The 17,433-nt window shown below is 57.9% G+C and overlaps 1 protein-coding gene across 1 annotated transcript; it reads right to left on the bottom strand.

Moving 5' to 3' along the window:
* Positions 1 to 132: 132 nt before the first annotated feature.
* On the bottom strand, positions 133 to 15,728 carry IGLON5 (IgLON family member 5). The gene is made up of 8 exons (XM_031457120.2): positions 15,630 to 15,728; positions 7,369 to 7,447; positions 6,482 to 6,714; positions 5,026 to 5,145; positions 3,611 to 3,745; positions 3,244 to 3,364; positions 2,488 to 2,642; positions 133 to 1,768 (listed from the first exon to the last, which is right to left on the bottom strand). Exons 1-8 carry the CDS (start codon positions 15,706 to 15,708, stop codon positions 1,680 to 1,682), a joined length of 1,011 nt encoding a protein of 336 aa, XP_031312980.2. The 5' UTR covers positions 15,709 to 15,728; the 3' UTR covers positions 133 to 1,679.
* Between the last annotated feature and the right edge of the window lie 1,705 nt (positions 15,729 to 17,433).

Here is a 17,433-nt window from a genome sequence, read left to right as displayed (position 1 = left end):
TCAATTCCAAATTTACCAAAGAGAAAGAAGAGGGTAGAAATGATGCAGTGATGCTGGGGTGGCACCACCAAGGACCACGACCCCTTGCCCTCCACTCACCCATATCTTAATGACATTGGCACCTGCAGGCAGAGACTTTGGAAAAAGGCGTTTATTGGTGTGGTGGTCTCAACACTCCCCATGAATCGGAACACACGGCCCCCAGGGCCCCCCGCCCCCTCCCTTGCGTCCCTCCCCCTCCCCTCCCTGTCCCCCGGACCCTGGGAATGGAAGACAATGTGGGATGGGGCCCACGCCCCCGTCTGAGGTACAGTCACTGCCCCTTGCCCCCCTGCCCCTGCTCTACCCTTTCTCCCTATCCCAAGCTCTGGGTGGTGTAGTTCAGGGTGGGTGTTTATAGAGGGTCTCCCGGGAGTTGGAGCTGGTAGCCCGGCACCCTGGCCTGGGCTCGGGGTGTCTGTGCGGCGCCCCTCTCTCCCCCACTTGGTGCGATGCGCTGTGCCAGGGTGGGGTATTCCTACAATCGGAGCTGACGTGACAGCCTCAGAGCCCCTTCTTGACAACAGTTGCCCATCCTTGGGGGGAACCGACTGACTACAGGACAGCTGGAGCCAGGGGGCTATTGCTGGTCACAGTCGCTGGTTTTGTGGGTGTGTCTGAATGTGTGTGAGGGTGGTCAGGTCAACCTTCAGGAGGTTGGGTTGGTGGAGAGGCCAGGGAGTGGTAGACCAGTAAGCCCACACCTGTGGGTTGGCTGCAGGGGCGCTGAAGGCAGCTGGTTGGCGCTGCAGGTGGCCGAGGGGAGTGGGGCTGAGGAAGGGCAAAGCACTGAGACAGGCAGGTGACAACAGGCACCAGCCTGACAGTTGGATGGAAGCACCGATTGGCCCAGAAGGGGGCCGAAAGTCCAGGGTGGACAGAGACGGGGAAAGTGGGAAGGTCTCAGGCCGCTGAGCTGGTAATGGGGCCTCTGGCTACAGGCAGCTGGCGGTTGACAGCAGGGAGGCCCAAAGCCAAGATGGAGATCCCGCAACCCTCTCATAAAGGCTGAATGACAGCTTGACAAAGTGATGCCCCTCCCCCCCTCCCAACCTGCCCAGGAGACAGCCTTTCAACAGGGAGGGGAAGGGGCGGTGTGCGTGCATATATTGGGAAAGGAGGGAGCCTGGAAAACCTCTCCTCACGGCTTCTACCACGAAGCCCCCATACCTACCTCCAGCCAGAGTGGGAGACAGCAGGGACGGGGGCAGTGGATGTGGGGGTGTTGGGGAAGGAAGAGTGCTGCGCCCCCTTCCGCACCCACCCATCCGTCCACACACGCCCGCATGCGCGCACACACACGTGCAGGCTTACGCTCACACACACCCACTACACACGCACGATCCAGTTGACAGCCTGAGCTAAGAGAGGGGTGTGGGGTGGCCAGGGGTGAGTCACAATCGGAAAGGTGAACAGTGGCGAGAATGGCTGTAGAAAGATGCATAATTTTGCGTTATCCCTCACAGTGATGGGTTCTCTAAAGATCTTTCCTCCTCCCCTTCCTCTTCCTTTTCCTCTCTTCTTCCTCAGTGGCCGAGAGCTCTTCTGTTTCCTCGAGACCCACAGCGCTTGTTCCCCCTTTTCCTCTCGCTCTCGGCCGCAGGCCCCCCGCAGGGGGAGGCGAGCTGCACCGGTTCTCCCTACATCCTCCACCACAGCCAGCCCAGGGCGGAGAGGAGGATCAGGGGCCCTGGGGGCCTCGGGGCCGAGTTCTCCAGGGATCCTGGGCCTGGGGGGAGAAAGAGGGTCAGGGGAGGAGGCCCGGAGAGGGGAAACCCCATGTGTGTCTCTCCCAGGAGTCTTGTCTCTGCTTTGGTCTCCGAGGGTCTTGTCTGAGGCTGCCTCCTAGGGAACTTTCTGGGCTTCCCACTCAGTGTTTCAGTCTTAGCATCTGTGATCCCTGTTCCTTCTGCCCGCAGACCTCCTCCCACAGATCTTGGTAGGGCTGGCTTCCTCTGACCATTGAGATCTCAGTTCAGATATCAGCCCCTCCAGGAAGCTTTCTCTGATGATCTGATCTAATGCTACCACCCCCAATCCTATTACTTATTTTTTTCGTAGCCCTTATGGATATTTAAAATTATTTTTGCTTAGTTACGTGTTTATAGATTTGTTTGCTTTTAATTTTATTTGTGTCTACTTGTTTATTGCTGTTCTACTGCTGCTGGACAGCAAGCTCTGCGAGTCCCCAGAGCTCGCCTCTTTTGTGCATTGCTGGGTCCCTAGCACCCAACGCCCAGCCCTAGGTGGGCGCTCAGTGAATATCGATAGAGGGATAGGCTTCTTGCTCAGTCGCACTGCTTCTGAGTCTCAGCACGCGTATCTTTCCTAAGTTCGAGGACATTCTCGGGGCGGTCTCTGCATCTCCACCTCCCTGGCCCCGCCCATTCAGCTCCCGCCCCGCCCACGCCTCCCCGGCCCCGCCCCGCCCGCCGCTCAGGGACGCACGCAGGAGCCGCATGGAGGCGCTGGACATTCCCAGCCGGTTGGCTGCGCGACACGTGTAGTTGCCGTAATGCCGGGCGCTCACGTTGGCGAAGAGAAGCATCGAGCGGGTGCGCTCCGTCTGCACCTTCAGGCCCTCGGCCGTGCCACTGCTCAGCCTGCCAGGGACCCGGGTCAGGGACCAGGCCGCAGGACCCGGCCTGGGACCCACTCGAGGCGGAGAGACCAGCCCTGCACCCGCATCCGCGACCATCAGGCTCCCCAGTTCCCGATTCCCTGAAGACCCTGCATTCTGTCCCCTACCCCAGCGATCTCTAGCCTCCTGTTCTAGCTCCCCATGGATCACGGGCCACTCCCACCGACGCCCTTCTCCAGGCACCGCAGTCCCTCAGGGACATTGGACTCTCCCAGTGTGTGACCCCCCAACCTCTAGGTCTAGGGGTTCCCAGGCCACGCTGGACCCAGGTCCCAAGGGTCCCCTAAAGCTTCTCGGCCAGATCCTCAACAGCAACCCCTGACCCCAGACCTTCTTCCTGAATAGCCGGAGGAGACTGGGCTCCAACATTTATCATCTTGGGACCCCAAATTTTTAGTAAGTCACCCCAGTCTCCCGGTGCCCAGTGGACCCCAAGACCTAGAAACTAGACCCCCAGGTCTCAGGACCCAGTACTCTGCTCCCTCTGCCCCATTCCCTGCAGTCCAAAGAACTGAGGGCCCCACCACCACCATCCCCACGGCCCGCCCCGGTGCTGTCCTCACAGTCGGTCATCCTTGTACCACTGGAAATCCGCTGGAGGCACGGCCATGGCTTCGCAGCGCAGGAGGGCGGCCCGGCCTAGGGCCGTTCGGGCACTGGTCACGTCTGTGATGGTCGGAGGATCTGGAGGGGGACCAGGGTCACCGAATTCTCCTAGCCCAGTGGGGACGAAAAGGTCTCGCCCCCAGTCCCCTCCTCCGTCTTTCCCAGGAGTCCAGATCTCCAACCCCCTCCTTAGGCCAAACCCTTTCGTCCCTTAGACCCACCCCACCCCCTTCCTTCTCTCTCATATCCTTCATCCCCAGGGACCCAGGGCCCACCCCCCCCTTTGGTGCCCAGTGCCCGGGGGTGGGATGGAGGGGGCCTCACAGTTGACTGTGACCAGCACGCGGCGACTGTCGGGTGCAGAGTTCACCCCGTTGTGAGTCACGCACTCGTATTCTCCGGCTTGGCCCCGTTGGATGTCGGAAATCTCAAGGATCTCCCCCTCGGAGGTGAAGCCGTCTGTTGAGGGAGGGAAGGGGAGGGGCAGGGCCAGACACAAACACTTAACACGGGACAACACGGGCACAACACGGACACACATCAGCGGGGCGGACACCGCAGGGCCTGGAGTGCCCGGCTCAGTAGGAGTGGGGAGGGGGCTAGCGGGGCCCAGGATCTCCTGGTAGGGGTGGGGCAGGGTGTGGGGATCTGGGGCCAAGTAACTAGAACCCAGTGGTGAGGGTCATAGAACTTGGGGAGCTCAGGGGATTCAGTGATCTGGGAGTCCATAACTCAGATCATGGGGCTCACAGGACCCAGTGGGGAGGATCCTAGGATCTTGAAGCTCAGAAAGATTCATAAAGATCCAGAAAATACAGACCCAATGGGGGAGGCTCTAGAGTTCTGTGATCTAGCTCTTGGGGTCCAAGGAATCAGGATCTGGTGACTGGGGACAGCAATCCAGGTATCTGGGGTCTTATGCCAGAGCACTGGCTCAGATGACCCTTCGAGACTCAGAACATCCAGGGAACCAGGATATCAAGACCAGGACCTTGGGGCTTACATGAACTGGTAGGCGAGGATCCAGGGATCTGAAACCTAGTTATTGGGTTCTGGGTCCCAGAGGATCTAGTGATTGGCACGGTTGGTCTCCAAAGACCCTGTGAGTGAGGATTTAGGGATCTGGGAACTAGTGGTGGAGATCCAGGTAAAAGGGGCGATGGATGATGGCACTGTTTTGGGACAGCTGTGGTTCTCAGCTCTACCATAAGAATTATTCAAAGGGCTTACTAAAACAGATTGTGGTGGTAGTGGTGGGGTTCTGACTCATTAAGCTGGGGATGGGCCCAAGATGTGCATTTCCGGCAGGTTTCCAGGTGATGCCAGTCTGGGGACCACACTTTGAGAACTGCTGCTCTAAAGGCATCCAGTAGAGGTGTAGTGATGTGAGCAGGAGAGGAGACCGTGGGCCGGGGCTGAAGGCTCTGGCCACCTAGTAGGTAGGGGTCTGAGTCCAGGAGAATCCTGTGAACTGGTGGGGAAGAGACTGGAGATACTGGGGACAGGGATGCGTGGCAAGCTGGGATCTCGCAGGCGATTTGGAGGAAATCATCCAGGCCTGGGATGGCAAGTGGGGACGGCTCTAAGGTTCTGGGGGGCTGCGGGTGAAATAACAGGACCAGGGTGGGAGGAGAAAACCCGTCGTCACCAGAGTTGGGGAGGGATCAAGAGAGAGGGATAACTGGGGGCCCAGCTGGTGGAGAAGGGGAAGAGGCTCTCGGCCAGGGGTGGGTCCTCACCTCGGAGCTGCCTCCAGGTGACCGTGGGCTCCGGCCGCCCCACAGCCAGGCAGAGCAGGTTCACATTGCTCCCCTCATTCACCGTCACGGGCGAAGAGATATTCACGATGCGGGCGGGGACTGCAGGGAAGGTGAGTGAGAGGCTGGGTGTGGGCCCCGGGACCCAGGATCCAGGCCCCAGCCCCTCCTCCCCCCCCCCCGACCCGGGAGTCCCCGGCATTTCCTGTCTTTCTGTAAGATTCCCTCTGTGTCCTCCCTTCCCTCTGGGCCTGGCTCCTTCTCCAGCTGCTGCTCCTGTGTTTTCCTCTCTCTTTCTCAGTCTCTTGTCTTTCTCCACCTTCCTCCTAACTTGGTTTCTCTCTTCTATCTTCTGGCCTGAAGTCCTCCTTTCCAGTCTCTATTTGCATTTATGTATTAATTATTATTTTTTAAAAAAATCACTAAAATTAATTTATTTAATTAATGCTTATATTCTGCTTCTGGGTGTAAGCTCACCCTGTTCTAAGTGTTTTATAAAGATTAACTTGTTAAACCACCCCTCTGGGGTAGACATTGCTATAGTCATCAATTCTAACACAGGGGGGTGTTCTCCACCTCGACCCCGTGTCCCATTTGAAGATTTCTCCCATCAGGAAGGCCTTACGAGGTAGGACACCAGAATTTAATAGGCAGGTTTTACCCCCTCTTCCAGCAGGGTATAAAATAAAGGTGCCCCTTCCAATTGACGATGTCTTGGATTTGATACATGACAACGTCATCTCTGTTTTGCAGATGAGGCGTCTGAGTCAGTCCGGCTTGCTCAAGGTCCCTCAGCCGGTGGGTGGTAGCGGCGAGGTTGGAAACCAGGGGATCTGGCTCCCAAGTCAGGACTGGTCGTGGCCCTGCTGGGCTGTCTCTGGGGTCCTGTCTCTCCAAGTGCTCCCTGTCCTCCAGACCACCTCTGATGCCATGCGAAGCAGCCTCCTGCCCCCTCCATGGATCTCTCCAGCCCCACCTCTCCTGCTCTGAATTCTGCTGCATCTGATCTGGCACGTGCTGTTCCTTTTCTGGGACCAGCCCTGCACCCAGCTGAAGGTCTCAGCTCAGACATTATGTCTGGGAAGCCACCTCTCCTTGAAAAGACACCTCCAGAGGGGCAGCGACAGCCTGCCTGGCTCCTTCTCTGTCCCCAGTGCGTGGAGCAATGCCTGCACATAGTAGGTGCTCAATAAACAGGGCTGAGAGAATGGATGCGGTCTTCCTCCGCATGCCCCCTCGCCCCCATCGCTCTCCTGCACTAGAAGCTGTCCATGACTTCCCCTTCCTCTGCTTGGCTGGAATCTGTGAGGGAGGATGTGTGTCTGCCTTCCCACGGCTGCATCCCTGGGATCTGCGAGGACATGAGGGTCCCCTCTCCCCTGCATCCGCCACCTGCTTTCCCCTCCCTGACTCTCTGGGGCCCCAGCCGAGGGCTCACCGTGGACGATGAGGTAGACCTGAGTGGTGTACGGCTGGTGGCGGGTCTGGAAGGAGCAGGTGTAGAGGCCCTCATCGCCCAGCCCCACCTGGGTGATGAGGATGGAGAACTCCTCCGGCGTGTTGGTGAGCAGCCGCACCCGTGGGTCGCTGGTCCAGCGATCGTTGCCCGCGTACAGGATGTTGGAGCGGTTCAGCCAGGCCACTCGGGTCACATGCTCATCGATGAAGCAGCTGGCGGGGAGGACGAGGGCAGGGCGGTTCTTCCCTCCCCCACACCTGCCTGGCCCTCCAGGGTCCCCCATCTCAGGGGCTTGGAGTTGGGGGAGAGGAAGGCCTGTCGCATCTCCAGTTCCCATGGCAGTCCTCGAAGGCAGGGGTGACTGTGCCCACTTTCCAGGTGGGCAAACTGAACCTCAGGGATGGACAGTTGTGAGCTCGTGTACAACAGAATAGCAGCTGATGGTTATTGAGTGATTGTTGTGTGTCAGAGAAGAGAGGGGAGAGAAAGTCTGGGGGAGAGGGACAGAGATGCAGAGTGATGAGGAACCCAGAGACAGGACAGAGACCCGGGGGTGGGGGGGGACAGGGACCCAGAGTGGGGAGGGGCCGAGCCTGGGACAACGTGATCCTGGCTCTCACAGTGGGCCACGCTGTCTGAGCTCAGGGTGTGTGCATAGACTTGAATCTTCACAACAACTCACTCGGTGGTGACCATTCTCCTGCCCACTTGACAGATGGGGACACTGAGGCCCATGGGTGGAGGTGGGCCCAGAGTTTCTGCCCCAATGGCCTCTCTCCGGATGGGGGAGGTATGGGCTGTGCCTGCAAGTCAGGACCATTTACCCCTAAGAAAGGTGAGGGGGCAGCCCCCTCCGAGTCCTGTACCTGAGGGTGGCGTTGTCACCTTCACACACCGTGTAGTTGTCTGCTGGCGAGCTGAACTCCAGGCTCTGGGAGAGCAGCCCTGCAGAAGGGGGAGTGGCTCAGCTCAGCAGGGACAGTACACATACACACACACACACACACACACTGGCACACATGTTCACTTATGTTTCTCTTTCTGTTTTTTGGGGGGGGGAAGGTAATTAAGATTATTAATTAATTAATTTATTCTTTTTGATGGAGGGACTGGGGGTTGAACCCAGGACCTCGGGCATGCTAAGCATGCGCTCTACCACTGAGCTATACCCTCCCCCCACCCCCCGATGCTTCCGGAGATGCACACAGCAGACACACTCAGAGCCAACACACGCAACCAGTACCTTCCCACAAGCCTACACCGCCCAGACACACAAAACCTACATTCCTCCAGAGACACGGAGACAACAGCCAACCCCAGCACACAAGCACAAGTGTGTGTGCGCACTGACACAAGAGCACCAGTACTCAATGCACGCATTCACAGAGGCTGTGTACAGACACCCACACCGACGGATGCACAGATTCACAATTACAGAAATGCAAAGGCACACATGCACACAGATACACACAGACAGATACACATGGACACCGACACACCCGCACATGGGAACACACGGGCACACACAGACATGTTCACAAGCAGTGTACAGACACACACACACACAGATTCAAGAATCCACAGATGGGGAGGAGGGCAGGGCTCAGTGGTAGAGCGCGTGCTTAGCATGGACCAGGTCTTGGGTTTCATCCCAGTACCTCCATTAACAAATAAATAAACTTAATCACCTCCCCCACTAAAAATAAAAAAAAATCTACAGATAGATACACATATGAAGATACACACGTATACACGCACAGATACACACGTAGACGGGCGCACACACATGTATTCAGACTCATGGGTATGTAGGTACCTATATACACAGACACATGTACGTGTGTAACAGACATGTGCACTCTGTACACACATTATAGGCCTGAATTCAGAAATACATGGAAAGACACGCAGCGCCAGCGCCTCGCAGATACTCAACACCCACATATGTCTACACAGACCTACAGACACACGTATGCAAGCACGCGCAGGAACACAGATGTCTGCGTACATCCACGCAGACACACGTCTATCACAGACGCACAGTCTGCCCTTGGGCCTGGTGTACAGCCGCACGCAAGCCTCCGCAGACCCCCGCATCTACGCAGACACCCCGGTGTGCCCATGCCCAGCGGGGCACGCTCTGGCGGGCGCCTGCCCACGCCTGCCTGCGCACCCCAGCGCCTGGCAGAGCCCCCACCCCCACCCATTCATCTCTCTGTGGACCGTGGCCAGCGGCTGGACCGGGGCCAAGGAGTGGGGGCTGGGCACGCAGAGGCAGCGGATGGAGACAGCATCAGGAGGGGGAGAGGCGGCGGAGGCCAGGTGACCTTGGGCGCCTGGGGAGGGAGGGCCCCATCCAGGGCTGCCCTGGTGCCCCGCCCCAGGATGAGGAGCTAATTAATCTAATGAATTAATTGCCCGTGCCGCCCCAATGACTCCCGGAGGCCCTCTCCATCAGCAGCTCCACAGGACGGGGCGGGGGCAGAGCCAGTGCAGTGGGCTCGCCAGGCCCTGGGGTTGGGGGCCGGGCCCTGCAGCCGGGCCAGAGTCCCTCCTGCGCTTTGAAGAGCCCTGGAGGTGGGGAAGGAACTCGCTCTCCCTGCGCTGTGCGGAGGGGGGATGACACACACACACCCCGGTAACAGGAGGGGACGGCCAGGACAGACAGACAGACAGACAGACAGACAGACACACACACACACACACACACACACACACACACACACACACACACACACACACACACACACACACACACACAGTCACTAGGGTCCCGGAAAGATGCACTGAGCCAGCCCCAGGGTCAGGAAATAGTCCCACAAGCAGTCACAGGAACCGGGTAGGGCCTGCTCGGAGGGACAGGAGCACACACGCTGAGGCGCACAGCCGGAGACACACACCCAGCAGAAGGTCAGTTAGAAAGGACAGCTCTCTCCCAGAAGCACTCCTATCAGCCACAGGAGGGGCAGCTCCAGGCCCAGCCGCCATTGCATCCTGACTCGACCCACCATATATAACCGATCCACACGGTTACACGGACACCAGCAGCCCCCCACGCGCAGGTGCAAAGTCTACACACGGTTACGCGCGCGCACACACACGTTGGCCTAATCAGTCACAGTGACACTACCAGCCCAGGAGCCATACTCGTCCCCACCCCCTCCCTCTGGAAAGTCATGCAGGAAGCTCCAGGTTGTGTAATGGAACAGTGACAGGGGCAGAGCCTCTCAAATACAAAGGCGCCACCGCCCTGGGCCAAGAATCCGGCGCATGCAGGCATGCTGTCACCGACGATCAGATCACACACAGCCATAGCCACATTCACACACACATACACACACGCCCCACAGTATTTGTCATACTCTTGGTCACACACATCCCAGACCAAGGTTTCTCCATCTCTGCACCACTGACACTTGGGGCCGGGTGATTCTACTTTGTGGGGTCGTCTTGTGCAGTGTTAGGATGTTCGGCAGCATCCATGGCCTCCACCCTCTAGATGCCAGTAGCTCCCCCAACCCAAAATGCCTCTGGACGGGGGTGGGGGGGGTGGGGTAGGTATAGCTGCGTGGTAGAGGGCGTGCTTAGCATTCACGAGGTCCTGGGTGCAATCCACAGTGCCTCCATTAAAATAAATAAGTAAATAAATAAATAAACCTAATTACCTCCCCACCCCCGACATTGCCAGATACCTCCTAGGGGGCAAAATCACCACCAGCCCCGCCTTGCCCCGCCTGTCTCCCCACCAGCCCTGTGACAGCCACTGTCCGAGGTTAAGGGGAATGACCCCAGTCTGGGGTTGAAGAGGGAGCTGTCCAAGGTGCCCCTCAAAACTTCAGGGCAGAACCCGGGGCTCTAGAGCTCAGCCTAGGGCCCTGGGGTGGGGTGTCGACCTCACAGAGGCAGGTAGGATCTTAATCATATGTCCCAACAGACAGAAAAACAGCCAAGACAGACAGACACACACTCCTTGCCAGGGAACCTCTCCAACACTCAAAGTGGGCCCCTGCCCCTCCAGTGGCCCCCCACTGCCTTCAGGATGAAGTCCCAGCCCCTCGGCCTGGCATCACTTTCCTGCCTCCCCTCCCCTGATGCACATGTGGCGGAGAGGAGAGGCGGCCTGTATGAGCCCATATGCGCTGCCACTCTGCTCCCAGGGCACCGTGGATCGGAGTCGTCTGCCTCCCCCACCTGCTCCTCCAGGGCAGGGCCAGGCTCAGACCATCTGTGTCCCCAGCACACCCAGCTGGGCCCTGGCTGAGAGCAGTCTCAGGAGATGAGTGATGAAGTTATCTCAAGTGGGTCTTTGATTCCTGGTCTCTGTGTCTATAAATTTGGATGTCATGGGCCTGCATGTCTCTCGCACAGTTACTACACATCAAGATCAGGAGGACTGTCTGTGCTGTGTGACCCTGGGTAAGTCCCTTCCCCTCTCTGGGCTTCAGTAAATGGAGCAGGGGTCAGGTTAGCCATTACATCACCCTCTCTGCCCCTGGGCCCGGCCCCTCCCTCTGTCTCAGTCCCAATTACCAAGGGTTGTGTCCAGGTTGGCTTCCCTCACCAGATGGGATCCTCTCAGGGTGGGGCTTGGGTGTGACCCACGTCTGGGTCCCAGCATCACTGGGCTCAAGGCTTGGCCCACAGGTGGCCTCAAGAGGTGTTTAATGTATAAATAAACAAGCTGGTGCACATGAAGTGCATTCTGTAGGAATTCTGCTTGGAAAACTCAGGCTCCCTATAACCTCCATCCCTGGTCTGTGTTCCCACAATGCCTGAACTACCTCCATTAGAGCTCTGATCACACTGTGTTGACTGTCTGTGTCTGTCTCCCCATCTGACTAGAAGTTTCTTGAGGGCAGAGCCTAGCTCTGACTCAGGTCTGTGTCTCCAGCATCTCCAACCACAGGGCCTGGCCCAGAAGGCCTTGGGAAATATTCCTTGAATGGATGTAAATGGGTGCCTACAACATGCTTCTGCAACTCTTGAGCTCCTACTCATTCTTCAAAACCTCAAATCAAATGCCCCCTCCTCCAGGAGTACTCTTCAAGACAGAGTCTCCACTTTCTCTACTAGGTACCCTCTGACTCAGCTGGGACAGTGTCCAGGGTGTCTCCTCTACCTGATCAGGAGCTCCCCGAGGGCCTGGAATCTTGGCTGTGTCCCCCAAAGCTGGGCTTAGCTCTGAGCAGAGAACTGTTTGTAGAAGTAATTGATGGTCTCTAGAGACTGGGTGGGAAAGCCCCGAGAAGCCTAGGCTGAGAGATCATACGTCTGCCCCACCCTTTCCCAGCAGGGTGATCTCCAGCCAGTCTGAGCCTCAGTTTCCCCAACTGTATTGCAGAAAGGAGAAAAGTAATAGCTCTTCCCTCTGAGGGTCTTTGTCAGGGATTCCAGGAGAACATGCAAACAAAACATTTAGCTCAGCGCTTAGCATGCAGAAAGGGTCCAGTAAATGCTAGGTGATCCTAACAGCACCTTCTTTTTAAGTAAACAGCTATTGTTATCCCTGGTTCGGTGTTGGTCCCCGGGGGCTGGGGGGAGGGGGAGAGCAAGGCAGGTCCGGGTTGTGGGTTGCTCTCTGCCCAGCACCCACCCCTGAGTCGCCGACTCTCGTACAGATGCCCCGTCAACATCTGCTGTGCCCACCGCCAAGCCAGCAGAAGCAGGCTGTGAAAAGAATGACCCGGGGAGCCGGGCTGCCTGGGTTCAAACCCCAGCTGGGCTGCCGAGTTGCACAAGTTACTCCCCCTCACTGGGACTCAGTTTCCCCACCTGTAAACCAGGGACAGTCATCGTGGAGGATGAAAAGTCACCCAAGCAATGGGTTCAAACAGCTCTGTGTGTTGGCTGATTGGCCAGTTATGTGGCAGGTGGCAGGCTGTGGGCAGGGGTGGGGGGGAGATCCAGTGGTGACTGGAGGGACCACCTGGGTCTCTGCCAGTCCAGACTGGCAGCCCTCACACCTGTTTGATAAACCAAGGACTGAAGGTCGCAGTGGGTGAGTTCCCTTCTCTTGAGAGGAGGGGATTTCTAGCCACCTGAGTGACCCTGAGTCGTAGACAAGGATGCCCCTCAAAGGAACTCAGGTGAAGCTGGGACCCTCCAATGGGGTGGGGAGTGCTTGGATTCCACCACCCTAGAACCCACAGATGGAGAATGTATCTGAGCCACTGGCGGGCGCTCAGGGAGCTGGGGGTGGAAGTGTCACTGGATGGAGGGGGGTGGGGGGTGCGTGTGGCTCTGGCTTAGAAGGGCTGTGAGAAGGGGCCGGGCCTGGTCTAACTCCCACTGAGGAACCCCCAGACCCCTCTTCCTCTTTGCTGACCTCGGAAGTCCTTCTTATCCCAGATGCCCTGAATCAGGATGCTAAGCCTAGAATCCTGGAACTTTCCACACGCTGGCCATTCCTTCCTGCTGGTTCCCACCTCAGGGCCTTTGCCTCTGCTGTTCCCTTGGGATCTTTCCAGGGCCGATGTCTCCCCTCTCGGTCTGACCTCCACTCAGCTGTTCAGACACCACCTGCGCTCACAAGGCCAACTCGTCTGCCGAGTCATTCTCACGTTCTCGGCGTTACGTATCTTCTCTGAAATTACCTGTTTACCTACTTGCTTGTTGTTAGGTTTTGTTCTAGTTTTATCTCTCTCCATCCCACTAGGACGTAAACTCCGTGAGGGCAGGGACTTCATCTGGCTCCCTCGCTGCTGTGTTTATAGATCCCCAGTGCCTGGAACAGCGACTGTGTGCTCAGTAAATACGTGTTAAATGAGCCCACAGTGAGGCAGAGTCCTCAGTCCAGGCAAATTCGGGTGCCTGGCGGGGGCAGCAGGTCCCCATGCCCAGTTCACTCTGCCCCCACTCCGTCTAACACGACAGAGGAACTGCCCCCAAATCCCCTGCTGCAGCGACTTTTGTAAGTGGATATATATAGGTGTGTGTGTGTGTATGTGCGTGGGCATAAAGAATTTAGTAAAAAAAAAAAGTAAAGCTAGAACAATCTCTACAGATGCCGGGGAGGTAGAGTTTAAGTGGGAAAAAAGCCAGTTGCAGGGAAATGGCTTTATTTTGTTTCTATCTTGGGAAATACACCAACAACCCCCCTCACAGATGTTGAACTCTGCGCGTCTGACTGTGTAAGTGAGAGAAGGCTGGGGAGGCCGTGCTCCCGGCTGTGAACCCCTCGCTCTCTCTCTTGTGACAGTGGGTTTGGGGAGGGTGGGGGTGGGACGCGGTGGGGTTTGCTCTCGCGCAGACCTGACGTGGCTGGTTCACCTGTACGCATCCCCCCCTAATGTGGAACACGTCAAATGAATCAACGGGAAGAGAGGCAATCTGGTACCTCCTCCACGGGCTTTTTCTCAGGCAGCCCTAACAGTCAGGGGGTGGTGGGAGGGTGCGGTTATCTTTCTGCCATCCTAATCCTGTCTTTGTTCACCCCTGTCCCATCCCTCTTGCGTGTAGTTCTCAGATGGGGGACAAAAGGTCCAGAGGTGGGAAAGGACTTGACCTAGGTCACAGACCACCTCCTGGCTCCCCTAAGAGACACGTGGTGTGACAAGGAGGAACACTTCCAGAGTCAGGGAGGGAGGGACAGATATGAAATTGTGCTGAGCCCAGCAGGGAGGGACAGGCAGGGACCAAAGACAGAGACAAATAGGATGTCACCCAGGGCTAGGGAACCCCAGAAATGGCTGAGACTTGAGAAAGACTTAAAGAGGCAAGTGATAGAGAGACACAGACAGGTTGGTAGAAAGTCAGACAGTGATTCAGACAGGTCAGGTGGGAGGGTTCCTCAGACCTCTGCACCAGTGAGGTAGGGACCCTCCGGCCCTCTGTGGCCCAGCCCAGCATCCTACCTACACTGGGCTGAGTGTGTGCGACTGTGGGCGGCTGCAGGTGTGGCTGGCTCCAGGTTGGACTTGGTGATGGGTGTTTATATGACTATGCCTGACTGCTGTGTGTGGGCGGGAAGCTGAGAGCAGCTGTCTGGCTGAGACTGTCTCTGACGGTGTGTCCCTGACTCTGTGATCTTGTGTTAGGGCAGGGCCTGGGGGGATCCTCCAGAAGCCTTGAATTAGCTCTGTTCCCTGCCTCCTGCCTTCTTGCTCTCCCCTCCCCTCCTTAAGGAGCATCTCCTGGACCCCAGGATGCCAGCCCGATGGGGAGATCCGAGATCCAGTTCTACATCCTATTGACAGAGACTGCCAGGTTCACCACCTGAGCCCCCCACTTTCCCTTCTCCTCTTCCTGCTCTGTGGAGACCAACTCCCAGGCCCCCTTCCCCACTGGGAGGGCTGAGATTAACCCTCTGACCCCATGTTAACCCTTTCCTTCCCTCCCTTCTCAATCAGCCCCCGTCTCTCACCCTCCATCCTACCCCAAACCAAATATTCAGCCAGAGCGTTCCATGTCTGAGTTCCCAGCCCAGCACCCCAACTTCTTGCCTTCTTTCATTCTCCCACACATAACGGCAACACTCCAAATACTAACACTTTCTTCCAACCTAGACGACCCAGCTGGGGATTTCAGCCCCTTACCAGGTGGGAAACCAGACCCCACCCCCTTCTTTTCCTGGCCCTGGGACGGAGGTCCACAGACACCTCTGCCCCCTCCTCTTACTGATCCTGGGAAGATACCATCCCCCCACCTCTGCTCAGAAACACCTACCCCAGCCCTCAGGCCAGGACCCCCAAGGGGACCCTCTCCTCGTAGAGATGAAGACCCCGGACGGGGCAGCTCCCCTATCTCCCCCCAACTCAGTTCAGAGATCCTGCTCAGAGACCCTTACTTTCGTGTCTGATCTCCCTCCCCGACCCGGAGCCGCAGCCTCCCGCCCCCAGGCCGGGACCAGGGGTCCACGACCCTCTCTCTCCTGCCCGGAGAAGCAGACCTCCGCCCCTAGGCCCAGGCTCAGGCCCCAGGACGGGGACCCCCGCCCCCGGGCATGGATCCAGATGTCCGAGTTCCCCCTTCCCAGGTGGGGGATGCGGCCCCCGCCCCCGGGCCCAGACCTCGGCGACCGGGGGCCTCCCCTTCTCCGCCCTGAGATGCAGCCCCCCTCACCGCCCCCAATCCCCGCCCGGGACCCTGGAGTCCAGGACGAGTCCCCCCGCCCCCGGCGCTGCGGTACCTCGGCTGATGACGGCCAGGCCGGCCAGGGCGGCGGCGGCGAGAAGCCGGAGCCGGGCCCCGGGCGCAGGGGGGGGCATCGCGGCAGCGGCGGCGCGAAGGGGGAGGGGAAAGGGGGGGCCGGTCCGGGGCGCGCGAGGCCTGGGGGGAGAGGGGAAGGGGGAGGGGGACCCCGCCTGCGGCTGCACCGGCCCGGGGGGCGGCGGGGGCGGGGGGAGGGGGCTGGGGGGGCGCGACGAGGCGGCCGGAGCTGCAGCAGACCCGGGGAGGGGGCGGCGCTGACGGGCAGGAAGGCCGACCAATCAGGGGAGGCGGGGGGCCGGGGAGGCGGGGCCGAGGGGGGTTGCTTGTTGGAGGGAGAGGCCTTTGTTACTGCGGCCCGGCCCCTACCTCCTCCCATCCCGGGCGTCCCCACGGCTTCCCACCTCGGATCCCTAGGAACCCTGGGCCTGGGACACTTCCCGGAGCCCACCTCCCTCCTGCTTCAGGTCCCGATCTCATCCTCCCTCAGACATAGAAATCTCACCCCCCAGGCCCCTTCTCCCCCAGCCCCCTACTCTCTCCGACCCAAGAGTCCAGGCCTCCAGCTCCTTCCTCCTCAGACCCTGGAGTCTGGTCCCTCAGTCCCCATCTCCCCCAGACCCAGAAGTAACAGCATCCAGTCCCTTCTTCCTGTGGGACATCGTTCAGCTCCTCCATCTACTTTCATAAATTAGACTGACTTCTGGGGTGAAATTTACTTCTTCCCTCCACCCCAACCCTCATGCTCAGGGTAACAGGAGAATGGGGAGAGATGGGGGACCTGACCTTGGGAGATGGCAATCCAGGGTTTAGGTACAAAAAGTCCCCACTCCTCATTCTTTCCCTTACTTGCCTGCGTGACCTTGGACCAGTCAAGATGGAAGATGGAATAGTCTCTATTTCTCAAGGTTATTGAGAAGAAGAAGAGCACTCCTGGGGAGCTGCTGGCTCTGCCCAGCACCCCAGCCACCTGCAGTTAGGTCTTTCCTCGCAGCCCCACTATGCACCCATTTAATAGGTATAGTCCTATAGCCAGTCCTCTCTCCTGGCTCACCAGGTGAGGCATCCCTGCCCTACGTCCCCTGATATAGGTTTTAGGCAAGAAGAGGACAATCCCTGAGCCCACTCCATGTTGGGGGCAGTTGGAGGCAGGAATTTTTGAAGTCATCTCTTGGGGCTGTTTTAACTCCAACTCAAATCCTCAATTCCTTCCCAATCCCCCCACAGCCAATCTGTGTGCAAGAGCAGCTGACTCTGCCTCCAAAACAGATCTCTACTCTGTCCTCTTCTTCCCACTCCACCCTGCTCTGAGCTGTCACTGTCTCCCCTGAATGACTGCTCTGACTATAAAAGCCAAGGCTCTGGTCTCCCGGCCTCCACCTTGGTCTCCACTTTCAGATTAACCGGCCCCAAGCAAGTAAGCCAGCTGATGCCACTGCCCAGCCTCACTCGTTCACTTAGCTGCAGCTGCTCTGGCCTTCTGTCTGCTCCTCAAACAAGCCAAACTTGTTCCAGCCCCAGGGCCTTTGCACTTGCTGTTCCCTCTGCTGGAATGCTCTTCTCACCAGATTGGCACAGAGTTTCTTATCATTCAGGTTTCATCTTTGAGAAGCCTTTGTTTATTGTACTATCCAAAGTAACACCCCCTCCCAGAAGGAGGAGGGGCAAGATGGAGGTGGAGGATTAAGAGGTACAAATTATCAGATATAAAATAAGCTACAAGGATGTGCTGTACAACATGGGGAATAGAGCCAATATATTATAACTATACCCTAACCTTTAAA

This window comes from Camelus dromedarius, chromosome 9 (genome assembly GCF_036321535.1).
Source record: "Camelus dromedarius isolate mCamDro1 chromosome 9, mCamDro1.pat, whole genome shotgun sequence".
In the NCBI taxonomy this organism is placed as follows: Eukaryota; Metazoa; Chordata; class Mammalia; order Artiodactyla; family Camelidae; genus Camelus; species Camelus dromedarius.
This window is presented reverse-complemented; position numbering and strand designations above follow the sequence as displayed.